This window comes from Euwallacea similis, chromosome 1 (assembly GCF_039881205.1).
Source record: "Euwallacea similis isolate ESF13 chromosome 1, ESF131.1, whole genome shotgun sequence".
Classification (NCBI taxonomy): Eukaryota; Metazoa; Arthropoda; class Insecta; order Coleoptera; family Curculionidae; genus Euwallacea; species Euwallacea similis.
The window spans coordinates 6,696,539-6,724,054 of NC_089609.1; the positions used below are offsets into that span (position 1 = coordinate 6,696,539).

The 27,516-nt window shown below is 34.9% G+C and overlaps 7 protein-coding genes across 9 annotated transcripts; 2 read left to right on the plus strand and 5 right to left on the minus strand.

Annotated features, from left to right (window-relative positions):
- Positions 1-224: 224 nt before the first annotated feature.
- Positions 225-7,759, minus strand: rempA (intraflagellar transport protein rempA). Its single transcript, XM_066397653.1, has 20 exons — positions 7,524-7,759; positions 7,225-7,452; positions 6,998-7,163; positions 6,434-6,572; positions 6,135-6,376; positions 5,903-6,070; positions 5,462-5,848; positions 5,077-5,244; positions 4,837-5,013; positions 4,195-4,536; positions 3,581-3,829; positions 2,883-3,109; positions 2,609-2,799; positions 2,438-2,533; positions 1,956-2,266; positions 1,628-1,902; positions 1,375-1,569; positions 1,107-1,325; positions 855-1,053; positions 225-800 (listed from the first exon to the last, which is right to left on the minus strand). Exons 1-20 carry the CDS (start codon positions 7,668-7,670, stop codon positions 466-468), a joined length of 4,461 nt encoding a protein of 1,486 aa, XP_066253750.1. The 5' UTR covers positions 7,671-7,759; the 3' UTR covers positions 225-465.
- Positions 7,760-8,241: 482 nt separating this feature from the next.
- Positions 8,242-10,696, minus strand: LOC136413321 (pre-mRNA-processing factor 17). Its single transcript, XM_066396827.1, has 6 exons — positions 9,765-10,696; positions 9,252-9,510; positions 9,008-9,193; positions 8,772-8,941; positions 8,624-8,716; positions 8,242-8,524 (listed from the first exon to the last, which is right to left on the minus strand). Exons 1-6 carry the CDS (start codon positions 10,540-10,542, stop codon positions 8,295-8,297), a joined length of 1,716 nt encoding a protein of 571 aa, XP_066252924.1. The 5' UTR covers positions 10,543-10,696; the 3' UTR covers positions 8,242-8,294.
- Positions 10,697-11,138: 442 nt separating this feature from the next.
- CNPYb (protein canopy b) lies at positions 11,139-12,317 on the plus strand. Its single transcript, XM_066393156.1, has 3 exons — positions 11,139-11,387; positions 11,504-11,850; positions 11,932-12,317. The coding sequence occupies exons 1-3, from the start codon at positions 11,276-11,278 to the stop codon at positions 12,175-12,177; spliced, it is 705 nt and encodes a 234-aa protein (XP_066249253.1). The 5' UTR covers positions 11,139-11,275; the 3' UTR covers positions 12,178-12,317.
- On the minus strand, positions 12,310-12,919 carry mRpS33 (mitochondrial ribosomal protein S33). Its single transcript, XM_066393170.1, has 2 exons — positions 12,659-12,919; positions 12,310-12,559 (listed from the first exon to the last, which is right to left on the minus strand). Exons 1-2 carry the CDS (start codon positions 12,799-12,801, stop codon positions 12,361-12,363), a joined length of 342 nt encoding a protein of 113 aa, XP_066249267.1. The 5' UTR covers positions 12,802-12,919; the 3' UTR covers positions 12,310-12,360.
- A 1,818-nt stretch (positions 12,920-14,737) lies between these two features.
- On the plus strand, positions 14,738-24,992 carry ENGase (Endo-beta-N-acetylglucosaminidase). Of its 2 annotated transcripts, none has more exons than XM_066396845.1 (9): positions 14,738-15,094; positions 15,153-15,319; positions 15,374-15,674; positions 15,732-15,897; positions 15,969-16,178; positions 16,232-16,580; positions 16,634-16,790; positions 17,223-17,329; positions 23,983-24,255. In XM_066396845.1, exons 1-8 carry the CDS (start codon positions 14,844-14,846, stop codon positions 17,326-17,328), a joined length of 1,707 nt encoding a protein of 568 aa, XP_066252942.1. In that variant the 5' UTR covers positions 14,738-14,843; the 3' UTR covers position 17,329; positions 23,983-24,255. The 2 variants fall into 2 exon arrangements, with proteins under 2 accessions (XP_066252942.1, XP_066252935.1); XM_066396838.1 differs by lacking the exon at positions 23,983-24,255 and adding an exon at positions 24,388-24,992 and having other exon boundaries at positions 14,739-15,094.
- LOC136410463 (uncharacterized) lies at positions 17,955-22,163 on the minus strand. Its single transcript, XM_066392668.1, has 7 exons — positions 22,046-22,163; positions 20,315-20,459; positions 19,880-20,189; positions 19,639-19,829; positions 19,172-19,375; positions 18,663-18,878; positions 17,955-18,180 (listed from the first exon to the last, which is right to left on the minus strand). Exons 1-7 carry the CDS (start codon positions 22,052-22,054, stop codon positions 18,029-18,031), a joined length of 1,227 nt encoding a protein of 408 aa, XP_066248765.1. The 5' UTR covers positions 22,055-22,163; the 3' UTR covers positions 17,955-18,028.
- LOC136413449 (keratin-associated protein 19-2-like) lies at positions 23,194-27,480 on the minus strand. 2 transcript variants are annotated; one of them, XM_066397019.1, is made up of 5 exons: positions 27,083-27,480; positions 25,288-25,466; positions 25,085-25,233; positions 24,851-24,961; positions 23,194-23,589 (listed from the first exon to the last, which is right to left on the minus strand). In XM_066397019.1, the coding sequence occupies exons 1-5, from the start codon at positions 27,092-27,094 to the stop codon at positions 23,489-23,491; spliced, it is 552 nt and encodes a 183-aa protein (XP_066253116.1). In that variant the 5' UTR covers positions 27,095-27,480; the 3' UTR covers positions 23,194-23,488. The 2 variants fall into 2 exon arrangements, with proteins under 2 accessions (XP_066253116.1, XP_066253124.1); XM_066397027.1 differs by lacking the exon at positions 24,851-24,961 and having other exon boundaries at positions 23,198-23,589; positions 27,083-27,461.
- Between the last annotated feature and the right edge of the window lie 36 nt (positions 27,481-27,516).

The following is a 27,516-nucleotide window of genomic DNA, read 5'->3' on the forward strand; positions in this document are numbered from 1 at the left end:
ATATGTGTATAATTACAAGCATTCATAATTTATTTAGATAAGAGCGTATTTACGTTGGTTCAGTGCAGTGATGTGAAAATATCTTAAAAATTTCTACTTTAAAGGAAAACGTCTACGTAAAAAAACATCTAAAGTGTGTTGAATCGTCGTTGCCTGTTGCATTATTACTACTAATGCATCCTCCCTCAATTCACGTTAATCGTATGAGACAATAAATTGCTATTACAATGTACATGTTTTGAAAATATAGGAACCAATCTTGATAATCTCGGTGCCAAGCACGTGTCAAATGTGTAAACTTTGCGATATTCGCTATGATTTCAGATATAATTCTAGAAATAGGTAGTAAAATACTCTGAAAGAGAACAATGACTTATTTCACCATAATTTTCAATGTAAACAGTATTTATGAAAGCCTTTGCTGTTTTTTTGTTAGTTCAACCCTGCTTAGAAGTGTTAGCAATTTTATTTTTCCAAAATTTCGTCTATTACATCTTCATCATTGCTATCTGTACCCGAAACTGGACGAATTGCAGTGGGCGGAATAAAAGAACTAACAGGCACGTTGAGACCTTCGGCAAGGGCTTCAATAACATCTTTACCAACATAATATGTGAGCGGAATTTTGAGTCCATCAGTGACAAGAATTTGTCGCAGTTCCATGAGCAATTGTTTGCCTTCTGTGAAGTTTTCACGTTTTACGCAATCGTGAATCATGAGACCATAGATGTCGCCCCGACGGACTGCCACATCTAAATCATGACCGTTGAGCATCAGAAGTTGTTTGCATTGAGTCATACCTAAGTCAAACAATGACGGGAATTAGGTTTTTGTTAATTTGTAGTTGATCTTACCGGCTTGAGGATCTCCTCTCTCGAATAACTTCTTAATATCCATAAATTTTTTTACCAAAGAGTATCTGTGCTGGACGATATCCATTGCTTTCTGGATTTGTTGAGAGCCTGTCGGATTTGTAATTTTTTGCAGGCATCTTGATGCCTCACTCAGAGCACCTAAAGCTTTTTCATAATTTTGGAACTCGTCTATTTCCACCTAAAAAATAACGTAGATTCTTTTGTCTATGGTTACAGGCAATGATACCATACTTGAGCACAAGCCACATAGAAATTAGCAAGCAAATCCTGAGCTTTCCCCTTGGAATAGAAAGTTATAATGTTCCTTAAAATTTCAGGCTGATTTTGCCAATCTAATGTTTGCAAATAGTTGGCGGCCATTGTATAAATTTCCTTCTGCCTTGAGATCCCTGCAAAGAATATGATCTTGTCCGTATCGCCAGATTTCAATAGAGCCTTCATAGCCTTTACCTACAATATCGATATAAAATAAAAGACAATTTTAATATTAAAAAGGCACTTTGTCTCCTGATTGAGTGAATTTCTTGGTGGCTAAATGATAATCGCCCTGTAGCATCAGACTTTCCGCTAAAACCTGCAGAGCGTCGATCCTTACTGCTTCGTTGACGCTCCCCTTTTCCGGAGTTAATTTTTCGGCCAAATCCTCTGTCAGGCGCACATTATGTTTCATGCAAACTTGAATAGCAGTTTCGTACTAAAATCGTATCATACTTTAGTTTTTAATATCAACGCACAAATAGGATCTATAGCACTTTTTTTGCGATGGCCAAAAGATCCACGGCCCTATCAAATTGTTCTTTACTAATAAAATACTGAGCGCATTTATTGATCAGTGCGGGATCAGAGTCTGCATCCAATTGAGTGGCGATTTCCTGCAAAACCTCGAATTGCTGCGTTTTAAACGCCAAGTTGAGAGCTTTGTGTAACATGCCACCCCTATAGTAAAGTACTGCTGCGTTTTCCAAGTTGTCTTGTTCTTCGAAATAATTAGCAATTGCTATTTTTTCTCGATTGGAAACGGTCACTCCTAGGGCGACGATTAATTAAATGATGACTACACATTTCCTAAGGTAGAAGTACCTAAATTCCAAAGTTCCGCAGTCAGATTGTTCTCTTTAGCCAATCGAACCGCATTCGAATATGCCGTCGCCTTTGTGTAAAAGTTGACGGCTTCCTGAATATGTCCAGTGGTCTCGAAATATCTTGCCATGTGGTAAAGAGCGGCTTTATCTGAACTGGTCTTTGCCAAGTCAGCCGCTCTGGATTCTTCACCCAGGAAGCAGAGCACTCGCACTTGGGAATACACATCGCCTGCGTTGGCGTAGATCTTCAAAGCAGCGTTCATGTCTCCTTGAGATTCGACATATTGGCCCCACCATTTCAGCACTTCCCTTAAAATTTCATTAATTAATAATAATTGGCGTCATATAAATGAAAACTGAATGTATATACAGAGCGAATTCAAAATAGCGTCCCATCTCTTCAGTGGAGACGACACTCTAAACCATATAAAACTGATATTTTTTCTGATATAGGTAGACGTCTACTTAAATAAAACTTACTTGTCTTTTGTCTTAGTCATGTAAAGCCGCAACTGCTGGGGATGATCACTCAACATTCGTGGTATGTCGTACTGATGTGTCCCGGCCTTTTCATATCTGTGTAATGCTTGAGTTAGACGAAAGGCAAATAAATGTGGAATGCCTGAATTAGACGAAAAGGTATGAATTCACCTAACAGCCGCTTCCTTAAATTCACCGTCTCTTTCGAGCTGTCTGGCCCAGGCATGCTCGGTATTCTTCAAATTAATCCTGTTCTTTGTCTCGGCCAAATTGTGTGCTTCTTGCATCTTTTTTCGACAGCGAAGCACCTTGTTCAATAGATCGAAACGTCCGCATTGGGTGTACAATTGCTCGGCTTCTTCCTGAAATTTATTTCGATATGAATTAAACAAGAAACATTTTTAATATAAGCTATCAAGCTGGTTTTGAACTTTATTAAACCTACTATTAATCCTAAATGTATAGCTAAAACGGCCAATTTTGCTTCCTGTGGTAAACTATCATCGGTCAAGGCTTCTCGTAAAGCTCGAGCAGCTTTAGCATTACCCATATGTCCTAAACACACTATTGCTACATCCAATCGTCTGGTTTTCACGCACATTTTTGCCAAACTGGCCCACACTCCTTGACTTTGCACAAGTTTGATGGACTTGAAAGCAGCGTCCATATTACCTGTCGGAACAAAGCATCCTATAGTTACCGAGATTACCTATGCAGGGTGTCAATTTGAAAGTTTCCCACCCTTTTTATCTCCAAACGAGATACATTTTTAAAACATCGCCGGGACACGTCAATTTTGTTATGGAGGGGGAACAATTTTTATGTAAAATCTACTGTGCCTCTTTCAACCCTCTCCTTCGCAGAGGCACCCTCTCAAATATGTGTGATATTTGAAAAGGTGGCTCTCTGAGGTAGAAAGTTGAATGAGTCATAATAAATCTTACATAAAAATTGTTCCCCCTCGATAACAAAATTCACGTGTCCCGGTGATGTTTTAAAAATTTATCCTGTTTTGAGATGATAAGTGTGGGAAATTTTCTAACTGACATCCTATAAATAATGAAAATTGCCCATTCGGCACATTTTGATGAACTAAAACAGGTTTTCCTCTGGCCTGATCGCTAGGTGGCAAAGAGTACTTACCAATGCTTAAATGGTAACTGAAATCGATGACCGCCTCCTTAGTACTCCTGGAGCACTCTTCTAGACCAACAAAGTCGCTCATAATGTCACGTACTATGTTGAGCTTCTGTAGAGTTACGATGTATGGTAAGGATAGGGCTAAGAGCTGAACATCCACCTCTACGGGTCTGATATCATGGATTTTAATTTTGTTTGTGGGCGTCACGAACATTGTGACAATAACTTGATCCTCGTCGACCAGATGGCTTTCTAGGTGTTATTTAATTTGATATGTTAGTTTCAATGATTTATATTTATGATCCTTTGGAAGTGCATTGGTCGGTTATGGGAGAACTACAAATTGTGGAAATCCGAAAATTTGATATTATTCCCAAAATTCCCTATATTCCTTGAACACTCGGTATTTGTAATTGTAGTATTTTCCATAATCGATCAATGACCAGAGGACTATTTCACGAAATACTTATTGAACAACATGCCCCAGGTTTTCACGTCTATTTAAGGTATTTAATTAAAGAGATGTACTTCGTCGTGATCAATTGTTATCTTTTAAACTTTACTTCAGTATCGAAATTTTGATATCCCTTTCGTAACTTGAGCTTGGCTGAACTAACCTGAAGAATTATTTACCGGGTATTGGTAGGCTCCCGAGTTCTTAATTTTTCTAGCGTTACAAATCAGTAATCGGGCGTCTTCATCGCACCAAAAAAGAGTCATAGGAATTCTGCTTCTGCATATTTCGTCAAACACTGCGGCGGACTTGATTTCCTCATCGCCATCATCCCGGATGGTATGGCTAACTTCTTGCTCAAATAAAGGGTCATAGGACATTAGATCAATAGCGTCATATTTTCGAAAATCATACGTTGTTATGTCATCGGATTCAACGTCCCAAATATACAATTTACCATCAGGAATCAGATTTGATGCGGCTAGAGTGAAGGCTACTTTGTTACCTATATGGAAAAGAAGTTTTTATAGATCATGGAAGCCAATTTACTGTAAAATGTAATACAATTTCCAAAATGAGGGATACAAGTCAAGTGCGGGAATGATATTTCATTTACGAGCATATTGTGGCCTTAGGTACTATGTCTTTTTCGTTCAGATTTCAGGCACTATCAGTGCGGGAAAGTGCCCTTTTTCAGTTATGTTACGTTAGTCCAATTTTTATAACTATGGAAAAATTCCGTAGACATTACAACCGCAACCACCAGATGTGAACATTGTTTCTAATGAGCTATGTAAGTAGATACCTTTACAATTAGTTTTAGCTTGAATCACCTCCCCGAAATCAGCAATTGCGTCTCCCAAATTTTTTACAGGTGTAATAAGCCTCGGCTGATCATCAGAGACGTCGTAAATTTTCAAAAATCCCTCCATTGTTGTTATGGTCAGATAGTTATTGGTTATATCAGCTCCGATGGGTTCCCCTTAAATCGTAATTAAATGTTCAATAAAATTTATACATGTAGCAGTCGTGGAAATCTACATACCTTCACTAACTACTGAGGCTATGTGGGATATTATATTCCAGTTATGTGTATGCAGAGTGATCTTCAACGCGCTTAATGTTATTATAGTTTTACGGTGCAAAATGATTCCATCATTGTCGCAATTAAAACTACTTCCAAAGGTGACGGTAAACTCACAACAGCTGTCATCTAGGAAGATATGTTGCCTCATATACAAGATGGGATGTCCCACGTTTAATGATCAGGACTTCAAGAATAGTTAGAAGAGTACACTTTAAGGTGGATTGGAACGCATTTTCAAATTTCCTTTTCTAATTATTCCTGAAGTTTTACACTCATAAAATCTTGAGCATCCTGTGTAGATACACTAACCGCTAAGTAGAAGCTAAAAGTTACCTATACTTACCTCTAGAATCTGCCTTCCAACTAATATTATAAAGGCTGATCAAGCGACCGTTAGAAAATACAATAAAATCGTCGGAAATTGCGATATCACTGACTTGAGATTCCAACTCCAGCAGCTGATTACTATGGCTGCTTTCAATCCAAATTTGATTAGAAGTTTTTTGCGTGGCCCAAATTTTGTTACAAAAGGCACTGCACACTGCCTGTTCCTTCATTATGTAAATAGCAGTAACGCAATTTACGCTTAGTAAAGGTTGGCGCATTAAGAAAGAGCCCCATTTCAGCTGTTTTATCGTGCCACCAATGGTATTTATATTATTTAGCTCCCACTGATCATCTGCATTTTCGGACAAGGGCTGTTTAGTTCTGTTCCAGAAGTAAATTCGGCCTAAGATGATAAAATAGTAAGAGTAAAGTAAGTGAGACATTGACGCTATCCTACCAATGTTAGTGCCTGCACACAAAGTTTGATTCAGTTTGCAGTGGGCTATGCAAGTAAAAGTTTCGCTAACTGAAGGAGTTTTATCGTCATTCACGTACATTTTCATAGTTGTTGGCAAAACATAGTTATCGTTCGTTTCCAAGTCCCAAATTCTAACTGTTAGATCACCTGACCAAAAATATTTTTAGTGGTATTTAATTTTTGTATAGGTACATAGTTTAGAATAAACTACCTGTTAAAATTGCCAAACTAGAAGTTCCAGCCCAGGTTAATACTTGGCTGCTTGAGGTTCTGCTTTGAATCCAGCCACTCAATTTTACCTTCGCAATTTCGCTCAGATGGCCCTGTCGATCCACTGAGAAATACCCAAGCGTAACCCCCTCCATCATTATTACTAAGGCATCTTTATTAGGCTGAAATACCATATACGATAGGGGCGTGCCTTCAATGTTTAACACCTCAGAACAAGAACCACTGAAATATTTTGTTTATTTTGCTTTTCACCAATACTCCTTTCAAGTTATATATTACCTTGAATTTACATAGTAGACTGAGCCCTGTTGAGTAGCAATAAAGAAACAAAGATTATCTGAGCCATCCTGATATCGAAATTTGCGAGCAGTAGTCTTGGGCCGCCAGTTACTGAATAAGTCCAATGCACTCTCATCCCCTAATGATTTTGTAAATTTCTTTAATACAATATACAGACTGTCTCGTGACATTCCGTAAACTATTAAATTTAGGGAATGAAACGTAAGTCACAAAACATTTTGGCTAAACTACTAGACAAAATTATCGCTTGAGAAATATGACATCATTTTGATATTAAATAACTTCTAAACTTAAATTTTTTGCAACTGCAAATTACCATTGAATATTAGGTGAAACAAACACATAATTTTTTCTATTAATCTCTGTGCTGCCTATGGATTATTCTAACATTTTAAAAATATTGCATTTTAATATTTATTTTGGCCTACAATCAAATACCTTATACAAAATTCAAATTATTTAGCATTAAAGTTCTAGGATATTTTTAGTGGTGCCACAATTTTGCTGACAAATTTACTAGAGTAGCCCAAATTGTAGCCATACCATTAACGGCCGCTTTCGCTAATCCCTCGACGTCAAAATCTGAATCTTTTTTTGGTGTTAGGCGGAAGGTTAAATGGGTGATTGACTGTTCTTTGCTTAAATCTAAATGAAATAACATGATCGCTTCTGCCTTGCTATCAATTTTCCAACCAACTACTGTTCCAGCCTAATAGTAACATTAAGAGTAACATCCATGGAAACCTGGGTAACTCGAGATTTAAACTTACTGAATCACATGACACTAGGCGACCTCCTTTCTCACTGAAATCCAGTAAAGTTACTGGAGACTTATGTGGTCCCACCACATTAACAAAATCCTTATCAATGCCATTCCATACTTTTAAATCGCCGTTCTCCCATCCACTCACTAATATTGTCCTCTCTGGATGCCAAGTTAAAGCAGTTACTTGGTAGCTTCGGTGAACAGGACCATTTACATCTTTGATTGGTTCTCCCTAGGGGATAATGTGTTGTGGGTAGAAAAATATAGAACTTTGTCATAAATGAAAACTTTTTAATCTATTACCAATTCATCAAATATAATCACATATCCTCCTTTGTCTTGAGAGAAACTGGCGGCGGCTAAAAGGGAAACATTGGGATGCCATACGGCATTTATGGATATTGAACCACTCTCAGGGAACGTCACTGCATTTTCCATATACAGCGTCATTTTCTTGTAGTTTGTAGCTCTTTAAAAACTACTCAAACCAATTCTTATTTAAACAGTTTTTAGAACGTTGCATTGCTATTTTTGTTTTGGTGGCTTCTCTGCGACTGTTGCCCCTAGCAACGAATACTCCCAAGTTAAATTAAGGCGCGAAATCAAAAATGGCAACAGGGCATTTCTACCATGCGATTCGAATACTAATTTAAACTAGCCCGCTGTCTTAAAAATCAGCATTTGTGTGAACATATCCAATCCTGAGACTAAAAAACCATTGACGTTTTATTAATTATTGTAGAAACGTGGTTTAGGATTTTCCACGTCCTTAAGAGATGTTGAAAAGAGGGTCAGAAATAATATAAACTCTGATTTAAAAACATTATTTTTTTTAATCCATTGCAAAATTACATACGACTTTAACATCGAATTACAATTAAAGTACAAGTACTACTAAATTCATCTAATTTATTTGGGTTCAGAAGTTTTGTTCCAATGTTTCCTTTATGATTAGAATTCATCAAATATAAACAATCAAATGACGTTCAAATGAATTTTTTACACAATAAAATTATGCAACTCTGAACTGAAAATCCCCAAAGAATTTATTTACAGTGCTTATTTACAATAGAATTAATCCCAATACTTGATAAGTCCATCCCAACCGGCCGTTAGAAGTTTGCTGGGTTCGTGCGGATGCCACAAGCAAGATATACAGACATTGTCGTGTGCCTTCCATTTCTTAAATAATTTGGCAGTTTTCCAATCCCAAATAAAACATTTTCCGTCCGCGTCGCCGGAGACTAAATATGACATGTCTGGAGAAAAGTCCAGTTGGCAAGCATATCCAGCGACCATGTGACCTAACGCAAATATTTCATATCATAGATGAATTTTTTAAAACACCACAGGGTAATTGCGTCGTAACCCCCGTAAATTTAAATTAAAAAATATATATTTACCTGTAAAAGTTTTCTTTCTATTTAGTTTAAACCGATTCAACGCCGAAAAAATTACAACTTTATTGTCCATGCTTTGGCACGCCATCCACTTTCCTAAAAAAATATATTATGCAATTTAACAAAAAAAACTTTCATGTTGGTTTCTCACCATTTGGACTTGGAGTCACTGCTGGCATGCTATGCATTGTGGGATCAGCTATATACTTCATGTCCACTGGTATATTCCATTCCCAGACCCTTAATGATTTATCATCAGAAGTTGTAACAAACCTTCTATTCTCATCAACAAAGGTAATTGTGTTCACTGCGCCTAAATGCCTGATAAATGGGGAAAAAATGATAACATATTTACCTCCTTCATTTCACAAAACATGTTATTTATACCTGTCATATTCTTGTACAATATCTCCAGAACGAATGTCCCAACAAATAATTTTCTTGTCAGAAGTACCTGCCACAAATAAGTGCTGCTTATTGTAATCAGGGTTGAATTTAACACAATAAGGAACCTTCCGACTAGTAAATCTTGAAACAACCTTCCCAGACTCGGTATCCCACAGCTTTATGTACCTAATATAAAAAAAATCCCATTTAAAATTCATATACTGCAAATTTGTCAAAGACACACCTATCATATCCAGCTGACAAAAACTGATTGCCACTATTATTAAAATTAATATCGCGTACTGCTTGTCTATGGCCATAATAGGTCCTAACACATCGTCGTTCATTGTACACTTCCCAAAGTTTAATTTTGCAATCCATACTGGAAGATAAAAATAAGTGGGCAGTTTTTGGAAACCAGCGTATAGCAGAAACTCCTTTTGTATGCCCAGTCCAAGTGTGAATGTGTGCTTTTGGTAGAAAACATTTGTCTGGGGGCGAATCTAAAAACAATGTAAAAAAGTTGGTATAGGATAGAACTGACTGGAATTTTCAGAAGAGTCAACTTTCCCAAATTTCAATATGCTTTTTCTTGACATTCAAATTATGCTACATTACCCTAATTTAACTAAATTTTTCATGCGATACAGATCCCTATGAACTTGAAAAATGTTGACCCTGTGTATATAATAAATTTTCCAAGTCTTCAAATAAAAATATTAAGTGTTGTGCATTCTTGGGCAAAGACTATACATACCTGACTTAAGATTAACACCAACATCCTGGGGTGCATGTAAAAAGGACCTTCCTTGGTAATCGAATGCATCCTTAATATGTAGTACTGATTTCTCTTCAACCAGTTTCTCTTCTTGAACCTTTCCTCTCCTGTGTCTTTTTGAAATGAGCTCCTGCAATTCAGCCTGCTCTTCTTCAGTAGGCCGCATGACTCTTTGCTCGTCTTCGAACCCACCCCACGGTCCCAGAAAGCCATCTATGTCATCAGGATTATTGTTTCTCTTACGCTTACGCTTATCCAAAGGCCTCAAGTGTGTCTTCTCAAACACTGTTTTCATATTTGAATCCTTGGCCTCTTCAGTACTCCCAATCACTTTCATCAAACCCATTTCATCAGTGCTCACTGAAGGGTCCAAAGCATAACCAAAGCTGTTGAATGTACGTCTCTGATTTTCAAACTGGAATTCACTAACATGGGCTGGTTCAATGTGACCTGATAACATGTTCCTCTCGAATCCTTCTTGCTGGGTTTTAAAAGGGTTTGAAGGGCCCACAACAGGGGCATACAGTTCGTCATATTTTGGATTGTATAAGAGTTCTTTTGTATTGGGATGGATGTATATTTTATCACTTTCTACTGCGGGGGGTAAAACTGAGGGAGTTGCACACACCTGAAGATTATTTTTTAAAGAAAACGGGATCAGATCTTTGGACAAAGGCTCTGGAGGTGAGAGAGCAATTTCCATAGTGTCTGAAGTGGCTTCTTCATCACTACTGGTGTACCCTTGTATAGATATCATATTAGGGACTAATGGCCTAAACGATTAGGACTGTAATAAATAAAAAATCCTTTGAAACTAAACTTTGTGAAATACTTTCGAATTTTAGTTGATTTATAAGTTTGGTTCGCGTTTCATCAGCCCGTAATCAAAATCACTGCCATATGCACCGCCTAAACATAGACCGTCTCTAGCTAAACTACGCTTAAAAGGCCAAATAATGCAGGCGATACACAGAAAAATGTCAAAATTGTCTAGTTAAACCTCGTTTAGATAGTAAACACATGGTGCAAATAGCGGTAAGTATGGCAGCACAGTTTTTGTTTGTGTTTCTCGTCTTTGTCAAACTGTCAAATCATGTCAATACGATGTCATTAACAATGCCTAATCATAATTAAAACAATTGATAAGTGCAAGCATCTCACTTCTGACAATAGGAGTTTTCAGAAAGACCAATCTAAATGGGGTAGATCCTGACCAACTGATTTCCAACTAATTGGATTGGCTAGATATCATCGTACTTCAATCCGATTGGTTAAAAATCAACTGATAGAGATCAATTCGACCATCTCGTTTGGAAAGGGTTTTTTTCAACATTATCAAGAATTCATGAACTGGCAACGTCGATCGTCTTTATTATTATTCTTTTGATAGTATCTATATTAATTATACAGCAGAGAATATAGTATAGATACATTGAAAATAGGACTTATACTGCATAGTATACTGTTTTGTTAATTTGTGTTATCCGAATATGTTATATTTTAGAGGTAGATTTACCATTTTAATTTTTTCAATAATAATTGTTAACGTTAATGCACTAAACGAAGAAGACGAAGGAGTTAAATATGCAAATCGATGTGAAGGTAAATCAAACTTCCCAGTATTTCGAACGTGCATAGATATTTACCGCAGTTTCAGGCCTTAAAACCGAATTTGCAATCATAATTATGTTGTTTATTCAACTATCTCTTTATTTTAGTCTGTAAAATATTAGCCATAGAACTCCAGAGCAGGTTGGAAGAGACGGGAAAAACTCACGATGTAATAGAAACTGGGTACTCGCTTGATGACATTAAACCCAAAAAGAAAAAAGAATACAAAAAATCAGAACTTCGGCTAATCGAATCTCTTGATGGGGTCTGTGATCGTATATTGGAATATAATATTCATAAGGAGCGTGAGGACAGCACGAGGTTTGCTAAGGGCATGAGCCAAACATTTCAAACTCTGCATGGTTTAGTCAACAAAGGGGTGAAAGTTGAGCTAGGGATCCCTTATGAGCTGTGGGACAAACCAAGTGTTGAAGTTACTAATATGAAAACACAGGTTAGTTTTAGTTTTACCTTTATTAAGTGCTGTTAGCTTTAATTGCAAGCTGGTAAAACTCAATATAACAATCTTTCCTAGTGTGAAACTCTTCTTGAAGACAACGAGGCATTTATAGAAGAATGGTACTTTCAACATGAGAATGGAGGAGAACCATTAAAGACTTACTTGTGTGAAAAGATTGTGTTAAAAGGGCAGGATACCAAATGTTTAAAAGAACATTTGAAAGGGGACACAGATGAAGAGAAACCAAAAATTGATAAAATATCTAAGAAGAAAAACCGTAAGGAAAATAGTGACTCGACCACTGAAAAACACGAACTCTAAGTATGTGATATTTTTTAATTTCAATAGGCATTGGTAAATGTAAGTTACCTGACCTGATACATTCCAGGTCTTTGTCATTGTGGGTATAATAAAATTTTTATATAAAAGTTTAAAGCCAAAAATAATGCCATATTCAACAATAAATAAGTTTAATTTTTGAATATTGCAACAACATTTTACAAATCATTTTTTTGAACCTCCAGGTTGTCTCTTGGTTGTTACTTTTCCTCTCAGCACTCGCATCCTCTCCATCTCCTCTTTAAAATCTTGGTGTTCATCCCTGTAAAGTCCATAGTATCGTAACTTCATCATCAATTTGCCTGTCTCAACATGCCGAGGATAGTATGCATAAACATCTCTCCGGAGATTCACTGGATGTTCACTAAAGGTATTAGAGGATGTAAGTATATACTCAATTCACAGGTGTCAAGACAAATGTTCAAAAATAAATTATATGTGAAGTGATTGAGATTTTTCCTACCTGAAAAGCTTCACCACTTTCATAGATTTCTGGTTAGTTGGCCTAACAGGTTCCCCAAATATTCGATTGCTTAGGCGGGTCATTCGTCGTGCATATTCAGTCGTTTGCTTCATTAAATCGGAATACTTTACGTAATTGCTCATATTACTTGGTTGCAAGTGATACAAAGTGGATGATCAATTTTAACTGTAAGATTTTTTAATTACACAATGAGCTCACTTGCGAGGGCCGTAAACATGCAGAAAACGAAGGTATGTGGATCGTAATAGCGAAAATAAATACAATGAAGGTTATGGCTTTTGTTTGGTTCATTGAGCCTTTGACTATAGACCTTTTCGTAAACGGTGATCTGGATCGAATTGGTTCCCATCAGCTGATTTTCAACCAATCAAATTGATTATCGGCCCCTGATGATAGCCGCCTAATCCGATTGGTTGAAAATCTGATGGCGCGCAATCCAATCCAAATCGTTGTTTCCAAAAAAGCCTAAACCCTAACCTTAATTTTAATGTTTTTGTTTTTTCTATATTGTTGTTTATGAAATATTAGGAATTTCGTAATCATTTATATACCGTGCGGCTCTAAATTGTCCCTCTACCTCCTCCCCCCCTTGTTAACTTTTTAACAAATTATTATTTTTTGTAAATTCAAAAGCAGCATTAAATAGGATTAAAAAATCTTTTGATGTATTTTTTATTTATTTTTTTCAACGTTGCTTACGTAACTGGTAGCACAAAATTATCGATTTTTTAAAATTGAAACATGAGTCAAGTGACATTTCAAATTAAAGGTCTTTCAAAATTACATTCAATTGTGTTTCGTGATTCAACATTCAATGATTAGTTTTTGAGAAAAAGAGGTATAAATTGGATAAAAAATACAATGCAAACTCTGTTAAATAATACGTAAACAATGAAAAAACCCGTTTGTTGATAGGAAATTGGTTTGTTTTGTTGTTCATAGTTGTTGATTATTTTTCTTTATAAATAATTTTTTTTTAAGAAAGACTTGTTTGTGAGTGTAAAATGGAAAACATCAATTTTCTAGCAACAAACATGTCTTTTCATTGTTTACGTACTATTTAATTGAGTTTGTATTACATTTTTTATCAAATTATATATCTGTTTTTCTCAAAAACTAATCGATGGATTTTGAATCGTAATATATAATTAAGTGTTGTTTTGAAAGATCTTTAATTTGAGGTATTACTTGATTTATATTTCAAATTAAAAAAATCGGCCATTTTGCGCTACCAGTGACGTAAGCAACATTTAAAAATATAAACAAACGTCAAAAGATAGTATTTTTTGTCCTATTTAATGCTACTTTTGAATTTACAAAAAATAATAATTTGTTAAAAAGTTAACAAGGGTGGGAGGGAGGTAAAGGGACAATTTAGAGCCGCACTGTATATACAAAATGTTTTATCTGATACTATTGTTATCAAAGCACGCAGAATGTTGTATGCTATAGGGTATAGTATCTTGGTAACAAGAGGTATTACATTGGTGAGTGTTAGTGATATTTAATATTAATATTTTTCTGTGGTAAACCACATTTTTGTTTATAATAACTGTAATGAAATATATTGTACTTAATATATTAGGGTGAGTGTAGTTACATACATCTTACATAAATGGATAATGATAGATAGTCTACTTTATCATATGATCTTTTCCATGTATAGTGCTGGTATTCAATTATTTGATTTGTTAGAAGCTTTTTTGAGAATTAAAAAAGACAACTTCTTCAAATTTGGCATATGATAAGTAATGTGCTATCTTAAGATGGCAACAAAAATTAAGTATATTCAGTGCATTTGTTATGTTTACTGTGGTTGTGTCACTATATTATACTAGCTAAAAACTTCCTTCCCTCCATCGAATTGCTGCTATTAATTATGGAGAAACTGTTAATATAAATAGGAAAACATAAAAAAAAGTTTTATCCCAGTATTAGTACATTTTGATATAAGTAATGTTGCTAAAAGTAAGAAAATAATTATAGCAACACAATAATCTACTATCGGTATGATGGGAATCATCCTGTATAATAGTGATTCATTAATATGTGTATATAGAGCATTGTTATTGTAGTTACCATATCTCTGTTTCAAGTGAATTGTCATCTGACAGACACAATTTTATTTACAACATTATCATTTTCCAACAGCAGAAATTGAAAAATGATTCCTAGTTTCACTCAGTGCCGACCTATTGTGAAATACTCTGATATTGAAGACTGCCTTACAAATCCACCCGAATGGGTAAAACAAGTGCAACCTCTAAGAGAGCGTTCCAGCCATATAATCAAAAATGCTCTATCAGATTGTCATTGCACTGATAACATGTTTGGGCTAAGGCCACGAATTGATTATAGGACTGCACCAAAAACGTTAGTTTGTCATGATTACAAAGGGGGATATCTGGCAGATTCGTAAGTACTTCCATTGAACATTAAATGTGTTTGAACATTTTTCTGTGTATCTCCTTAGGTATGTGCCATTTGATGATTTTGAAGACAAAACATTAGCCTCTGATGGTTACACTTTTTACAACTGGTCTCAAATAGATTACTTTGTGTACTTTAGCCATTATTTTATAACAATTCCGCCATTAGCATGGATCAATGCAGGACATAGAAATGGCGTTAAAGTATTAGGTTGGCAGCACTAAAAAATTTTATTAAAACTTATATTCTGTCAAATACTTGCAGGCACCATAATCACTGAGAACCAAGATGGGGTTAAAATTTGTAATGAAGAGATCTTCAATAATCACGATCAAATGAAAGAATTTGTCTATCGTCTTACTGAAATTCAAAAGATGTTTGGCTTTGATGGATGGTTACTAAACATTGAAAATTCAGTACAAAACCCTGAACTTCTAAGGGATTTTGTTGAAATTTTGACCTTGCAGACTCATCAGCAAAGTAGTGAAAACGTTATTATTTGGTATGATAGTGTAACAAGAGATGGAAACCTTAAGTGGCAGGATCAACTAAATAATCTAAATAGGTGGGGCTTGTCTTCAGTGTCTAGTAAATTGATAATTATAATACTAAAATATTTTAGATGTTTCTTTGATTGTTGTGATGGCATATTTTTGAACTATTCTTGGAACGAAGAGAAATTGCAAAACACCGCAGCTCTAGCAAGGGCAAGGCAATTCGACGTTTTCGTAGGGGTTGATGTATTTGGTCGTAACATGTTTGGTGGAGGGCAGTTTAACACCTACAAGGTATTATTTCAACTCTTGATTTCATTAATCTCTGGTTGTGTCTTTAAGTAGGTAAATATTTAATTTTTCAGGCCGCACAAATAATAAGGAAATACAATTTGTCAATGGCAATATTCGCTCCTGGATGGACTCATGAAACAATGACGAAAACAGATGAGAAGGCAAATTTTTGTACATTTTTGAACAGAGATGATGCTCTTTGGGCCACTTTATGGCCCTATCTGTATACTCACCCAATAAACGATTTTTTTGAGACGGATTTTCATATTGGTTTAGATTTTGTAAATCATATTGAGAATATTTTAGATAACAAATTAAAATGAATATTTTTTAGAATAATTACAACCTTTATATCCAGAAGCTTCAAACCTCGCGGGTTTTGAGCCCGGAGGACTTAACTTCCTTCACTGACTTCCCACACAACAATATCAGCGACTGTTATTGCCTGAAAAGAGCATATTGGAATTCGAGGAACGTTTGCTGTATTTCAGATGAGAAATTATCTGAAAAAAACATTTTAGGAAAGTTTATTCATAGATTATTTTCCTGCGATATCAAATTGAGCGGGAGAATTGGGGCCTTTTGTCTGACAAAAAAACTTAACGTTGCAGAGTCAACAGTTGTTGACATATCCATGTTGACTTGTTTTAAAAGCGGTTCAGTGAGAACTGTTCATTTGCTTGGTGAGCTCAATCTAAAGAAGAAAAATCAGCAAGAAGATCAATAATGGTTTTAGGTCAACGCAAAGCGTTGCCTGTTGACAATTCGTCCTGTTTGGAGGTTACGCCACTCACTGATAAGGAGGTTATCTATAACAATTACTTAAATAATATAGCCAAACGATTTTTTAAAGTTTTGAGCAAGTCAAAAGATAAAGGATCTATAATTTTGAGGTAAGAATTAACACAGTAGGTGTGCAAGGCTTCCTCTCGATTGCAGTGTTGTCTGAACATTGCTCTAATAACCTGAGCAGTGACTTGGAAAGGTTCTGCAGGAAAGGTGTCTTTTTTTTGTTGTGTCTTCAAAAATATAGACAGAAAAAATAAACATGAAAATGTTAAATGTTCATTACTGTAGCGGCACTCACGCTCCTCTCAAATCAAGCTCAAAATTTAATACGTCGAAAAGTAATCAAGATGCTCTATCGCCAGGACGCCGCACTCATTGGAGTATGAGCATTGCTCGACCTATCGCTTGAAACGCACTTTAATTAATAACTTTGTGTCTGAAACTTTTCTAATCTGTATAGGGGCAGTGAAATATAGTGTCTAAATAGAGCAGGAACAGTTTGCGTAAGTCAATTATAATTTTTATTCCAATTCCAGCATGTATGAATTCACAACCACATCATGCGATCTTCTTGAAATTGGAGCAACAATCCGCAATGGGACTGCAATTCATCTTATTGAGTTTGGTATCGTACAGTTGTAATGTAAGTAAAGAACAACGTATAATTTATAAATTCTTCTCTCTGTACTTGATTTTTGCATATTTGTGCTGAAATTATATGAATTGGCGTTCCATAGGGCCTATCGGTTGACATTATTTTATTATGAGTATGAAACATATCTAGAAAGGTTTCATGATAAAAAAGTCATTTTGTGAAGTTGGACATGGGGATTTTAAGTGGTTATTTGTTTTAGGATTTCTGGTCATAATTTTTAGAGGTTTTGTATTAATATGATGTTGGTACTATTAAAGTCGTGTATATATCAACGATGGCTTCTGCAACTACATAATTCTAACGTATAAGAGATTATCCTCAACATGTTCAAGATGTTATTTTTTTGTTCTACTATTAAGTACAGTATATACGGGGGGTTTGTACTGGAAACTGCATCAATCGTATTTGCAAAAACTATAATTTTAATTTCAAACCCCTATACCTACTCTTAATACGATTTGAAAATCTAAATAGGGAATGTTATATAAAATCATCCAATATCAGAGATAATTGAACAACGCAATAATTTAGGAATAACGTCGCATTCCATTCAAATAAGAAACTTGACCCCCTGCCCTATTTAAAAGAAGAAATGCTTTCCTGTATAACTTGTTGGAAGTAGTGCCTTCTTGAAAATATTAATTAATTAAAACAAATGAGTGTATTTGGTAATTTTAAATTCTTCCATCAAAATAATGGGAATCGAAGATTTCTCGTCCGTGACCCATCATTAGATCGTTCTTCTGGGAAACCTCTATGGGAATTGTATGCGTTGCCACTTCGCCCATTATCATTTAGGTAATATGGCCTGCCATCAGGATAATACCACTTATTTCCTCCTAAAATCAAGTTAAGTAAATCAAGTTCTGCAAGACCAATATTAATGAAAACTCCAAAGTAGTGCCTCAAATTAGTAGATTATCCAAATGATCTCAATTCTAAAGGTGACACCGTTCTATAACTTGTTAAAGAAATTTGTGAGGGTTAAAAATGCTTAGCTTTTTTTCACAAGAGGTAAGTTAGTTAAGGATTACGATAGATTAGTTATTTAAAGTAAGACATTGAAAAAAAAGTTAATGCAAAGCGGTGTAAAGGAACAAGTAAAATCGTTAAGTTTCTATAACTTAGTAACTATAGCTAGCCTAGTGACTTGCTGCACACAAAAATGACAATTGAACCTTTAATTTATCATTGACCACAAAGTACAGTAGATATATTTTATACTACCTATTTTTGTGATTTTAATGCTATAGAAATGAAGCATTGTTTTTAATCATGCATCAAGTGAGACCATTTTAGCCTGTTCAGACATTTGACTAACCCGTGATACGCTTATCACCATTACTGACATACGGTTCAGTAATTGGGTCGTGATCTTCATGCACGGGCCTAATTTCGTCACTATAAATTATGTCGTCAGGGTCGGTGGTTGTAGTCACTGGCGGTGCGATAGTTGGGGTGATAGTGGGTCTACTGACCAGGTTATTGAAGGAACCTCCTTGAAAAGGCGGTCGAAAGGTCACAGGTCCAGTGTTCGCTTTATGAAAATTCAGCATGTTTAATTGAATATAAGATTTATTTTCTGTGAAAAGAAATACAGAAACGGTACGTATGATGAAGGAGGTGCACTTACGCATCCGCAGAGAGATTTTACAAACACTCAAGCCAAAAATGGGTAAGTTTTTTATCCATTTATTCCATATGATGGCGGCAACGAAAATTTGTTTGCAAACTTCTATTTTGTAATTTTATTACTTCATATTTAAAATGTTTTTTTTTTTTAATATAAAGTGAAATGAATTGAGGGTTTATTATATAAAGTAGACATACCTCCAGGATTGAATTGGGGCAATTGAAAGTTTCCGAAACTTGGTAAAATCGACTGGAAGCTTTGAGCAATCGTCGGTATAGTGCCTATGAAACTTTGGACTCCATCAGAAAAACCTGTGGCAAACTGTTGAGGAGATGGGAGAATGCCTGCAAATGCGCTACTAAAGGCTCCTGCTACTGGACCTAGACCTCCTCCATTTCCACCTGATGCCAACTTATATTTTAATATGACACAAATAAAGTGACTTATTAAATGCAATTTTGCTTTTTATTTATAAAAAAAATTCGGACAAGGTTCCGACCTGAGGCTCTCTTTGACTGCAGTCTTGTAATTGAAATAATTCTTTTTTGTTTAATTTCTCATCAACTGAATCGATCTGTTTAAGTGTTATCAATTTCTCACTGCAGCTTAGCTTAGCAAATATATTTCTCTTAAAACATTTTACCAAAGTAAGGAGCTAACCGACCTTGGTCTTGATTATCCGGTCGATAAGATCCTTCTTGATGTGGCCTATTTCCACCTCCAAACACTCCCCCGCCTCCTACAGAAGTAGATAAATGTACGAACAACCTAATTATTTTTATTATTGATAAAGGCAGGATTGTTACCCCCAGGTTTGTGGCCTCCATCTCCATGACCCCCTGAAATGTAATATCTCTTCAACCAAGGAATTATATATATTACTAAAAATGATTAATTTACCTAACTCTCCCAAAGGCCTATGCCCCCCTAAAGGCCTATGTCCTCCTAAAGGCCTATGCCCCCCTAAAGGTCTATGTCCCCCCAAAGGTTTTTGTCCTCCCTGATCATTTGCGATGGCAATGGCTCCGACTTCTGCTGGTGCGGGATGAATGGGAACCACGGCACCAGGATAACTGCCACCACCGCAGTTTACATTTACATGGTAGTTGTGTTCCAAGTTGTAGTACTGTAGATCAAAAAACGTTCTTCCTGTTCCTTCGCTTTTAGGCTTTCCGAACCCGTTAGCTCCTCCGAAATGGCACGGATTTGTTGCACCTTTATTTTGAATGAAAAACAATTTTGAACATGAAAATATTTAGCAAAAATTTTTCGTTGCAATTTGCAAGTAATGTTTAGATACATTTTTTTTCTCTATGAATCATAGTTGACGGTAAGTGTACCTTGATTGTTAGGACGTTTTCGTCTACCGCCGTGCCCGTGGCGATACTCTTCGTTGAAATCATTACCCAAGAATTTGCTGTTGTCATTGGACGCCCACGTGACCATTGAAAGGTACATCAAGACCCAAATCGTTATTTCAGGTCTCTGTATTAAAAGCAAAATATAAGACTTATACAAAACAACTAAATGGTGGAATAAAAAAACTGAAAATTAAATAGTTAACACCCAATTTACCACTAGTTGATTGCTTTGGCCTTACGGTGTAATAAGTAAATAAATAGTGGGTCTATACGTGTCGTTGTTGTGGGTAATTTTAATAGAAAAAAATTCGTATAATGGGTTCATTTTTTCGTGCAGTGAATAATTCAATTTGATCACTTTTATTGTTTTCGTTAATTGCATCAAGGAAGCTAGAAATAATGGGTTTAGTTGTTGTAGGTAGTGACCCCTTTAAGTTTAAAACAGCGGTTTGGTATTCACTCGGACCGAGTTCAACTCAAGGGTGTAACACAATGTAGTGATCATAATATACAGAGTGTTAATTAAGTCTATAGGCTATCGACAGACTTTGAACTGATGAAATCTGGCAAGACTTTAGGTTCGAGGTTAAAAGCAAACCTCAGTTCATCTAATTCAATCAGGGACTAATTAGTTGGAAGTTAATGAGGTTGAGATTAATAGCAAACTCTGTGCCGAACCACTTTATTACCATACCACTTTATTAATATTTAGTACATAGAGGCATAAGAACACATCATTTTTCCTCTTATATGAGAAATTGGATATCTGCTGAGACGAGCTTTAGGCCCAGTTTTGATAAAAGACCAAATCATTCCTTATAAGTATTTTAACAATGTCTACATCGCAGTTAACTTCCATATTAACATACGTGAAAAATAATGTTAAGCGCATATTTTGTATAAATAATTAGTTAATTAAAAACCTCAGACAGTGAAACACGCATACGGCAATGAATTTGTATGCACGTACTCTCCGTGAGCCACCATGGTTAAATCAATTTTCTTGTGCACATAATTTTATTGTAATTGCCAGGAAACCCGCCTCAGTGCTCAGATATTTAGTTAATTAAGGTATGTCAACGATGCACTGCTGAGAAAAAATGTTGCTAGTGTGATAGCTCGGTTTATCAATCTTAATGATAGTAATAACGATAATGAAATCACATGTTACATACTTTTATCGCTATCTTTTATATTAAGTTGATATTTTTACATTTCGCATAGGCGCATACATTTCTCACTTCTCAGATTACGTACCCACAAAAGCTGTAGATAGTTCTAAATGGGTTAAGAATACCACCCACCTACTTATATTTAATATTAAAATTAATTTGAAAAACTGTTACTTCTCGAAAATCAAATGTACAATCGCCATTCTGTCACAAATTAAAGTTACTTTGATACAGCGAATTGTGTCAAATTGACATGTTGATTGCTAGCGGCGCAGGGCCGTAGCAAACTTCTCAATGAAAGGGAATTTTAAGGCAAAATTCGAAATTCGTTTTAAAAAGTGGTACTCTTCCGGTTGCAGAGTCGCCATTTCATCATAAATTGAAAACGCTCTGATTGCATAAGCTGTGTCGGATTGACAATTTTATTGACTAAAAAACAGGTCCGTAGCAAGCGTCTCAAGAAAGGGGATTTTTAAGGAGAATTTTCAAAATTAATTACTACTACTATGTTAATTTTTTTGGATAGGTACCTACTCACTTGTGCCATTACGTATCAGTGAAAACAATATGCAATTCCAAGTGGGTTAGCGATCACAATTGAATTTATTCAATAGTAATAAAAATCAAATCACAGTAAATAAGGAATACCACGGGTACCGGCCTTTCAGACGAAGAATATATGCATAACTAAATTGTTTTGTGGGGTTTTAAACTTGTGGGCTTTCATCTTGATTCGAGGAAAGGAGAAATCTTGCATAATTGTTGTCGATTACATAAAAATTATGTCAGAGTTGGGCCATATTTGAGCGCCCCTGGTTTACGTTATAACTTTTAACGCATAACCTGTGACATTACTATTATTAAGATATCGAGTTGTTTTTGCTAGTGCGATTGCAATTCTTAATTTGTAACGTTCGACAAGAATGTACTGTAGGCGTTAGGTTTATTAATGAATCATACCTGTGGCGTACTAGTGAAAATCGACTATATTTATTTACTTATAATTTATTGAAGGACGAACAAAATACCATATTGTCTACCGAGAAAGCTCCGTCTACCCAAAATTTCACACTTCCAAGGTTTGCCCCAAATGATTCAAATTTGCAAAACCCACAGTCTCCGTATAAGACGTAGAAGTGGGCCGGACCGAGGATTTCGAGACAGATAGGTAAACCTAACTACCATGAACTTTCTTTATTAGTCCAAAGCAGTTCTATTTGCAGATAGTAAATTTGGTAATTAAGTTCGATGAATTTGTTTTTTGATTTGGATATTTGACATTGCATTGAAGATTACTAAGTAGTATACAGGGTGTAACATATTATTATGGAGACATTTCAGGGGACGATAGTACTCTGCAAAATAATTTTAAAAATGCTAATTGATCCATGGTCAAAAACGCACCAATTTCAACTTACAAGTGCCACTCCGTATGTTGGATATGGTAAGTTTTTGACCATGGGTCAATTAGCATTTTTTTTGTTATTTTGCAGAGTACTATGAGCCCCCTGAAATATCTCCATGATGATATGTTACACTCTGTATAGGTGGATGGATGGATTTGTAAATTATGTTTTCTTTTGTAATGGTGTCACGATTTTGATTAAAACGTTTATAAAATACCATAAATAAAATAAGTATTTTACGAATGTATTATTTATTATTAAGTTACACATGAAAACATTTTCTTGTTCTTATTAACTTAGCAATAAAACGAACTACTTACTAAATAGTGTTACATAGTTAAGGATTAGGTACATATAAACAGTCACGCGCTCATAACAAATTTCAAATAATAATAAACTTACGATGTAATACAGTTTTATACACGATGGGCATACGCTTTATCTGCTCATAATGGTATTAAGAGATTCTATAATCTTAAAAAAATAATTTATGTAGGCACTCATAGCATTGAAGTATAATCGAATTAAAGTGAACTAAAAATCACACTTTCATAACAAACAGAACATCTTGATGCCTATTTTCTGTAGCTGGAGTAGCCATAACCACGGTATCCATAAGGCCTTCCTAAATAATTGGTTCTGAATCCTCCTAAACCACCCAATCCAGATGAATAACCTGGTAAAAAAATGTTTCTCTTGTAATACGATGCGGTGATAAGTTTATCGAAACGGAAATAAGCCAGAAATGCATAAGGACAATAATGCTGCATTATGTTCAAATGTTGAGATTTGCGTTTTTTCCTATTATTATTATCCCACTAGAATGTTGAGACATATATACAAAAATGTATCCAAAAATAACTTAGTTGTTTAACAATAATAACCAAAGTTACATACATAGTGTTCATAAAGCAACCTGTAAAGGCATTATTTTTGAAACTAAGTCTTGAGTTGATATGTTTGCACTTATATTTGTAACGTTACCTTGGGTTAAGATCTGATATGGTTAAGATAACGCAAATTTTTAATCCTCTCATATTAAGCTTTTGTATTTGAATCGTTTTTCTAGGTCTGCAAATAGAAAAGTTAAAGGGAGTGTTCACTGTCGAATGAAGACTGTACAGGACGATCTACCCCCACGCATGGGCTATCGAGTTTATCATAGAAAATGCAATATTTTTGCACGAGGAATGTAACGTTTTCAATTCACCACCCTGTATATTTTTTAATATTCGGTAAGAGTATAGTTTTCTGACTGTAAGAATTTACGCATTTGTACGTTTCTAATCCGTTCAAATATCTCCAACCGTTTTGAAGAAATTTATAACATAGCATTTTTTAAATTAGACTTCAACATCCAGTATTTTCTTAATAAAACATTTTTCGATTATAGTTGATATAGCAAACATAGGTTATTTTGGGATGTAGAATAGTTGATTAAACTTTCTGTATTAAACACATTAATTTCTTTTAGTTCTAGTCTTGTGCCTTCAAGTGGAACCCAGTGAAGCTGAAACGTCGAACATCCTCAGGTGTTAATATGTAAAATAGGGGAGGATATCCTTTCTCAGTACAAGCGTCAAGCCTCATTGACACACCCATTCAAACACAATAATTAAACTTTCAAGCTTCAAAGATGATTCATTTTACGGAATTATTCACGTACAAGGTTAAAAGTTTATGTTGTTTTTGTGCCCCGTTCATGCAGTTATAATATTCACTTTGAAATTGTTATTATTTGAATAATCTTGCTATTTGTAACAATAACACACATCATGCACAGATACACATCGATTCAACATTTGCCTTATACATTGTATTTGAATATGGTAACACATTCGTTAACATGCGAAACCTCATGGAAGCGTATTTACACGTATGTATAGGCAATAGCGATTATTTTGTTATAGTTTTGAGTCATCAATCGACTCGGTTACCTGAGGAACTTGACTCAAAATTGTCGTAACTGGCGGTGGTCGAAATGAAATACTCAATTTTTTTATTTCCTATTTCCACGACATCAGGGTCTTCAGTATTTCTAAGTAATTCTGTAAATATTCCTAATATCAACCTACATGTAGGTCCAGAAATAAGATCATTTATTGTCTGACCACTTCGATCCAAAACTTGTGCGGCTGAACATGTGAGATACATATAAAAAGATAACTCACCAGGCCCGTAACCTCCATACCCACTATATCCTCCATACCCAGAGTAATACCCGGGCCGGTACCCGGACGAGTAACTATTCCCATAACCTCCGTATCCGCCTCCTGGATAATAACCAGAGTTGGTTTCATAATAGCCGCCTCCGATAGAACTGAAATATGCATCTTTCCACATCAATTCTTGTGCCAAAGGATAACTGACTCACCTAGGGTATCCACTAGTGTAATAAGGCCTTGTATAATAATTATTGCCTAGCGACGAGCTGCCTAATGAGGAGGTACCATAATAACCTCCGTAGTCGTAGCTGTTGTAGCCGCCTCCTCCAAGAAGTCCATAACCACCACCGTAGGCTGACGCCACAAGAATAGTGAAAACGAGGAAGATCTAGTTGTCGATCAAACCAGTTAGGTACCGATTTATAAAATGTGTGTGAGAAAAACAGTTTCTTAGATGATGTTACTGCCATTAATCGATTACTATCTACGATATAATCATAAAATTTCATTATATTTGCACGCTCTTCGAGTGTACCGTGGTTTAAGTTAGTTAAAGTTACGGCAGTTTTCGAAGTAAGTATCGTAGATTAAATTTTAGACGGGCAAGTTGTTTTAAGTTTTCTTCAATAACCCTGTAATAGTCGTAATTCCATAACTATTTCACTGTTATTTGTAATAAAAATCTAGGTATATGATAAACACTACCTATTTAAAGCGATTTCTGTTATATCAACAATTTGCGTAAATAACGGGCTATAAAGAACAATTTTTCAGACCATTTAGGAAAAGAACAAGGCTTCGTCAAAATATCGCACCATAAAATCATTAATATTCAGTATTTTTCATAAAGTGATTTTAAAATATTCATAAATGAATGTGATAAGTGATAAGTGTGAAGTTTGACAGAAATCACATCAATGGAATCATGGATGGGATTATATAAGCTTAAACACCTAAGGCTTAATTATTGGGGAAAAGATTTATGCTACTGGTTTCTGTGGTAAAAATTCTATCGGTACCCGTTTTTTATTTTTTAATATCTTGTTAGATAAGTGAAATAAATCGTGGAATCAAAATGTAGATTTTTTAAAAAATACTCCATACCTAGAAAACTCAATAATTATATTTCTGTGGTTTTCAATACAAAAACGTCAAAAAAAAATCGACGTATTCTTGTAAAACCATTTAATTCGAAACATTTTATACAAAGTTGTTCATAAAAGTAATAAAAAAAAATTTTATAAGAAAAAAGACGCAACAGAAAACATAACCAGACACGTCTGATTTTTTTTAATATTAATTATAAATTAATTTGCTTATTTTACTTGTATAATACTTCTTTACAGTGCGTTTACTCTTTTTTATGTCGAAAATACTTTTTATGTAAAAAATAAAATTTTCTAAAAAAATATACTTATATTCCTTTAAAAAAAATTTCTTGACCCACATATCTTCATTTTGAGCCATCCTATATAATTTAAAGTATCAACAAAAATTAGTTTCTTCAGCAACTTCTGGAATCACAAAACCTTTATGTGAAGCTTTTTCTCGGTATCTATTTGTTTATGATGCTGCTTTACTGACTGATAATATATACAGGGTGTTGAAATGTTATGATTCTATTTTTAAGAGGTGATCAACCACATCAAAAGAAAACGATAAAACACTGAATAATAAAAATTGTTTTTAACAACAAGGGATTGTTTAGGAATTTTTTTATAAAAAAAATAAAAATGTAAAAAATAAAAAAAGGGTATAAAAAAATCTCTTAGCACTTATTTTGAATATGAGCCAAAAAGACACTTTTGGATTAGATACATTAATTTTTTTTTAATTAAAAAAAACGTAGGTTGGTCCCTAAATTTGTTGATACTACATTAAAAAAAAAACAAAAATTACTAATAAAACGTCTAAAATCGACGATAAAAACGTGAAATATTAGTATATACCTACCTGCCATGATAAATTCTTAAATAAAAACACCAACGAACTATTTATACTTACACAGTGATTCATCCTTTGCTCCACTAAATACTTGACTTATATCTTGAGACAAAAACCGATTTGCCGCCATCATGCCGATTTATATGGTATTTACTCCATACGTAACCTTGCTCATAGTTACTCCCACTTTCTGGTCTGTCTGAAGAACATGAGTTTTGAAAATCGTAAAATGTTATTGAACTGAAATTAGCAATTCGTAATGGCTTTAGGTAGTAAACCCTTTGAAGGTTGCAAACGTTTGCTGGCGGTAAACAAATACTTTACGTACATGAGTATGTTGTATCCAAGGCAATCTTTTAAATGTTACAAAGGAAGAACCATGTACAGTATAATGTTTTGGGATGGTTCGATAATAAAGTGTAAATGTGTTGGGCAATAATGGGTTTTATGGAAATACGACTTACATTCTGTGAGGAAAATAAAAAGGGGCGGAC

Bases quoted from the DNA above. Each gene is read 5' to 3' on its own strand.
- mRpS33 (XM_066393170.1), bottom strand. From the start codon at position 12,801: ATGAGCAATTACGTAAAGTATTCCGATTTAATGAAGCAAACGACTGAA. The intron at 12,560-12,658 runs GTAGGAAAAATC...TAATACCTTTAG, and splicing joins AAAGTGGTGAAGCTTTTCAG to TGAACATCCAGTGAATCTCC.
- CNPYb (XM_066393156.1), top strand. From the start codon at position 11,276: ATGTTATATTTTAGAGGTAGATTTACCATTTTAATTTTTTCAATAATA. The intron at 11,388-11,503 runs GTAAATCAAACT...TCTTTATTTTAG, and splicing joins ATATGCAAATCGATGTGAAG to TCTGTAAAATATTAGCCATA. The intron at 11,851-11,931 runs GTTAGTTTTAGT...AATCTTTCCTAG, and splicing joins TTACTAATATGAAAACACAG to TGTGAAACTCTTCTTGAAGA.
- LOC136410463 (XM_066392668.1), bottom strand. The intron at 19,376-19,638 runs GTCGGTTAGCTC...AGTTGGCATCAG, and splicing joins ACCGGATAATCAAGACCAAG to GTGGAAATGGAGGAGGTCTA. The intron at 18,879-19,171 runs GTATGTCTACTT...ATTTTCATAAAG, and splicing joins GCCCCAATTCAATCCTGGAG to CGAACACTGGACCTGTGACC.
- ENGase (XM_066396845.1), top strand. From the start codon at position 14,844: ATGATTCCTAGTTTCACTCAGTGCCGACCTATTGTGAAATACTCTGAT. The intron at 15,320-15,373 runs GTTGGCAGCACT...AAATACTTGCAG, and splicing joins AAATGGCGTTAAAGTATTAG to GCACCATAATCACTGAGAAC. The intron at 16,581-16,633 runs GTGAGCTCAATC...TAATGGTTTTAG, and splicing joins GAGAACTGTTCATTTGCTTG to GTCAACGCAAAGCGTTGCCT.
- rempA (XM_066397653.1), bottom strand. From the start codon at position 7,670: ATGACGCTGTATATGGAAAATGCAGTGACGTTCCCTGAGAGTGGTTCA. The intron at 5,849-5,902 runs GTAGGATAGCGT...TTATCATCTTAG, and splicing joins GTGTGCAGGCACTAACATTG to GCCGAATTTACTTCTGGAAC. The intron at 2,800-2,882 runs GTAGGTTTAATA...AATAAATTTCAG, and splicing joins CTATACATTTAGGATTAATA to GAAGAAGCCGAGCAATTGTA.
- LOC136413449 (XM_066397019.1), bottom strand. The intron at 25,234-25,287 runs GTGAGTCAGTTA...TGCATATTTCAG, and splicing joins TACACTAGTGGATACCCTAG to TTCTATCGGAGGCGGCTATT. The intron at 23,590-24,850 runs GTAACCGAGTCG...TTTTTTTACCAG, and splicing joins TTTTGAGTCAAGTTCCTCAG to GTTATTCATCTGGATTGGGT.
- LOC136413321 (XM_066396827.1), bottom strand. From the start codon at position 10,542: ATGATATCTATACAAGGGTACACCAGTAGTGATGAAGAAGCCACTTCA. The intron at 8,717-8,771 runs GTGAGAAACCAA...ATATTTTTTTAG, and splicing joins AGTGACTCCAAGTCCAAATG to GAAAGTGGATGGCGTGCCAA. The intron at 8,525-8,623 runs GTAAATATATAT...TATTTGCGTTAG, and splicing joins TAGAAAGAAAACTTTTACAG to GTCACATGGTCGCTGGATAT.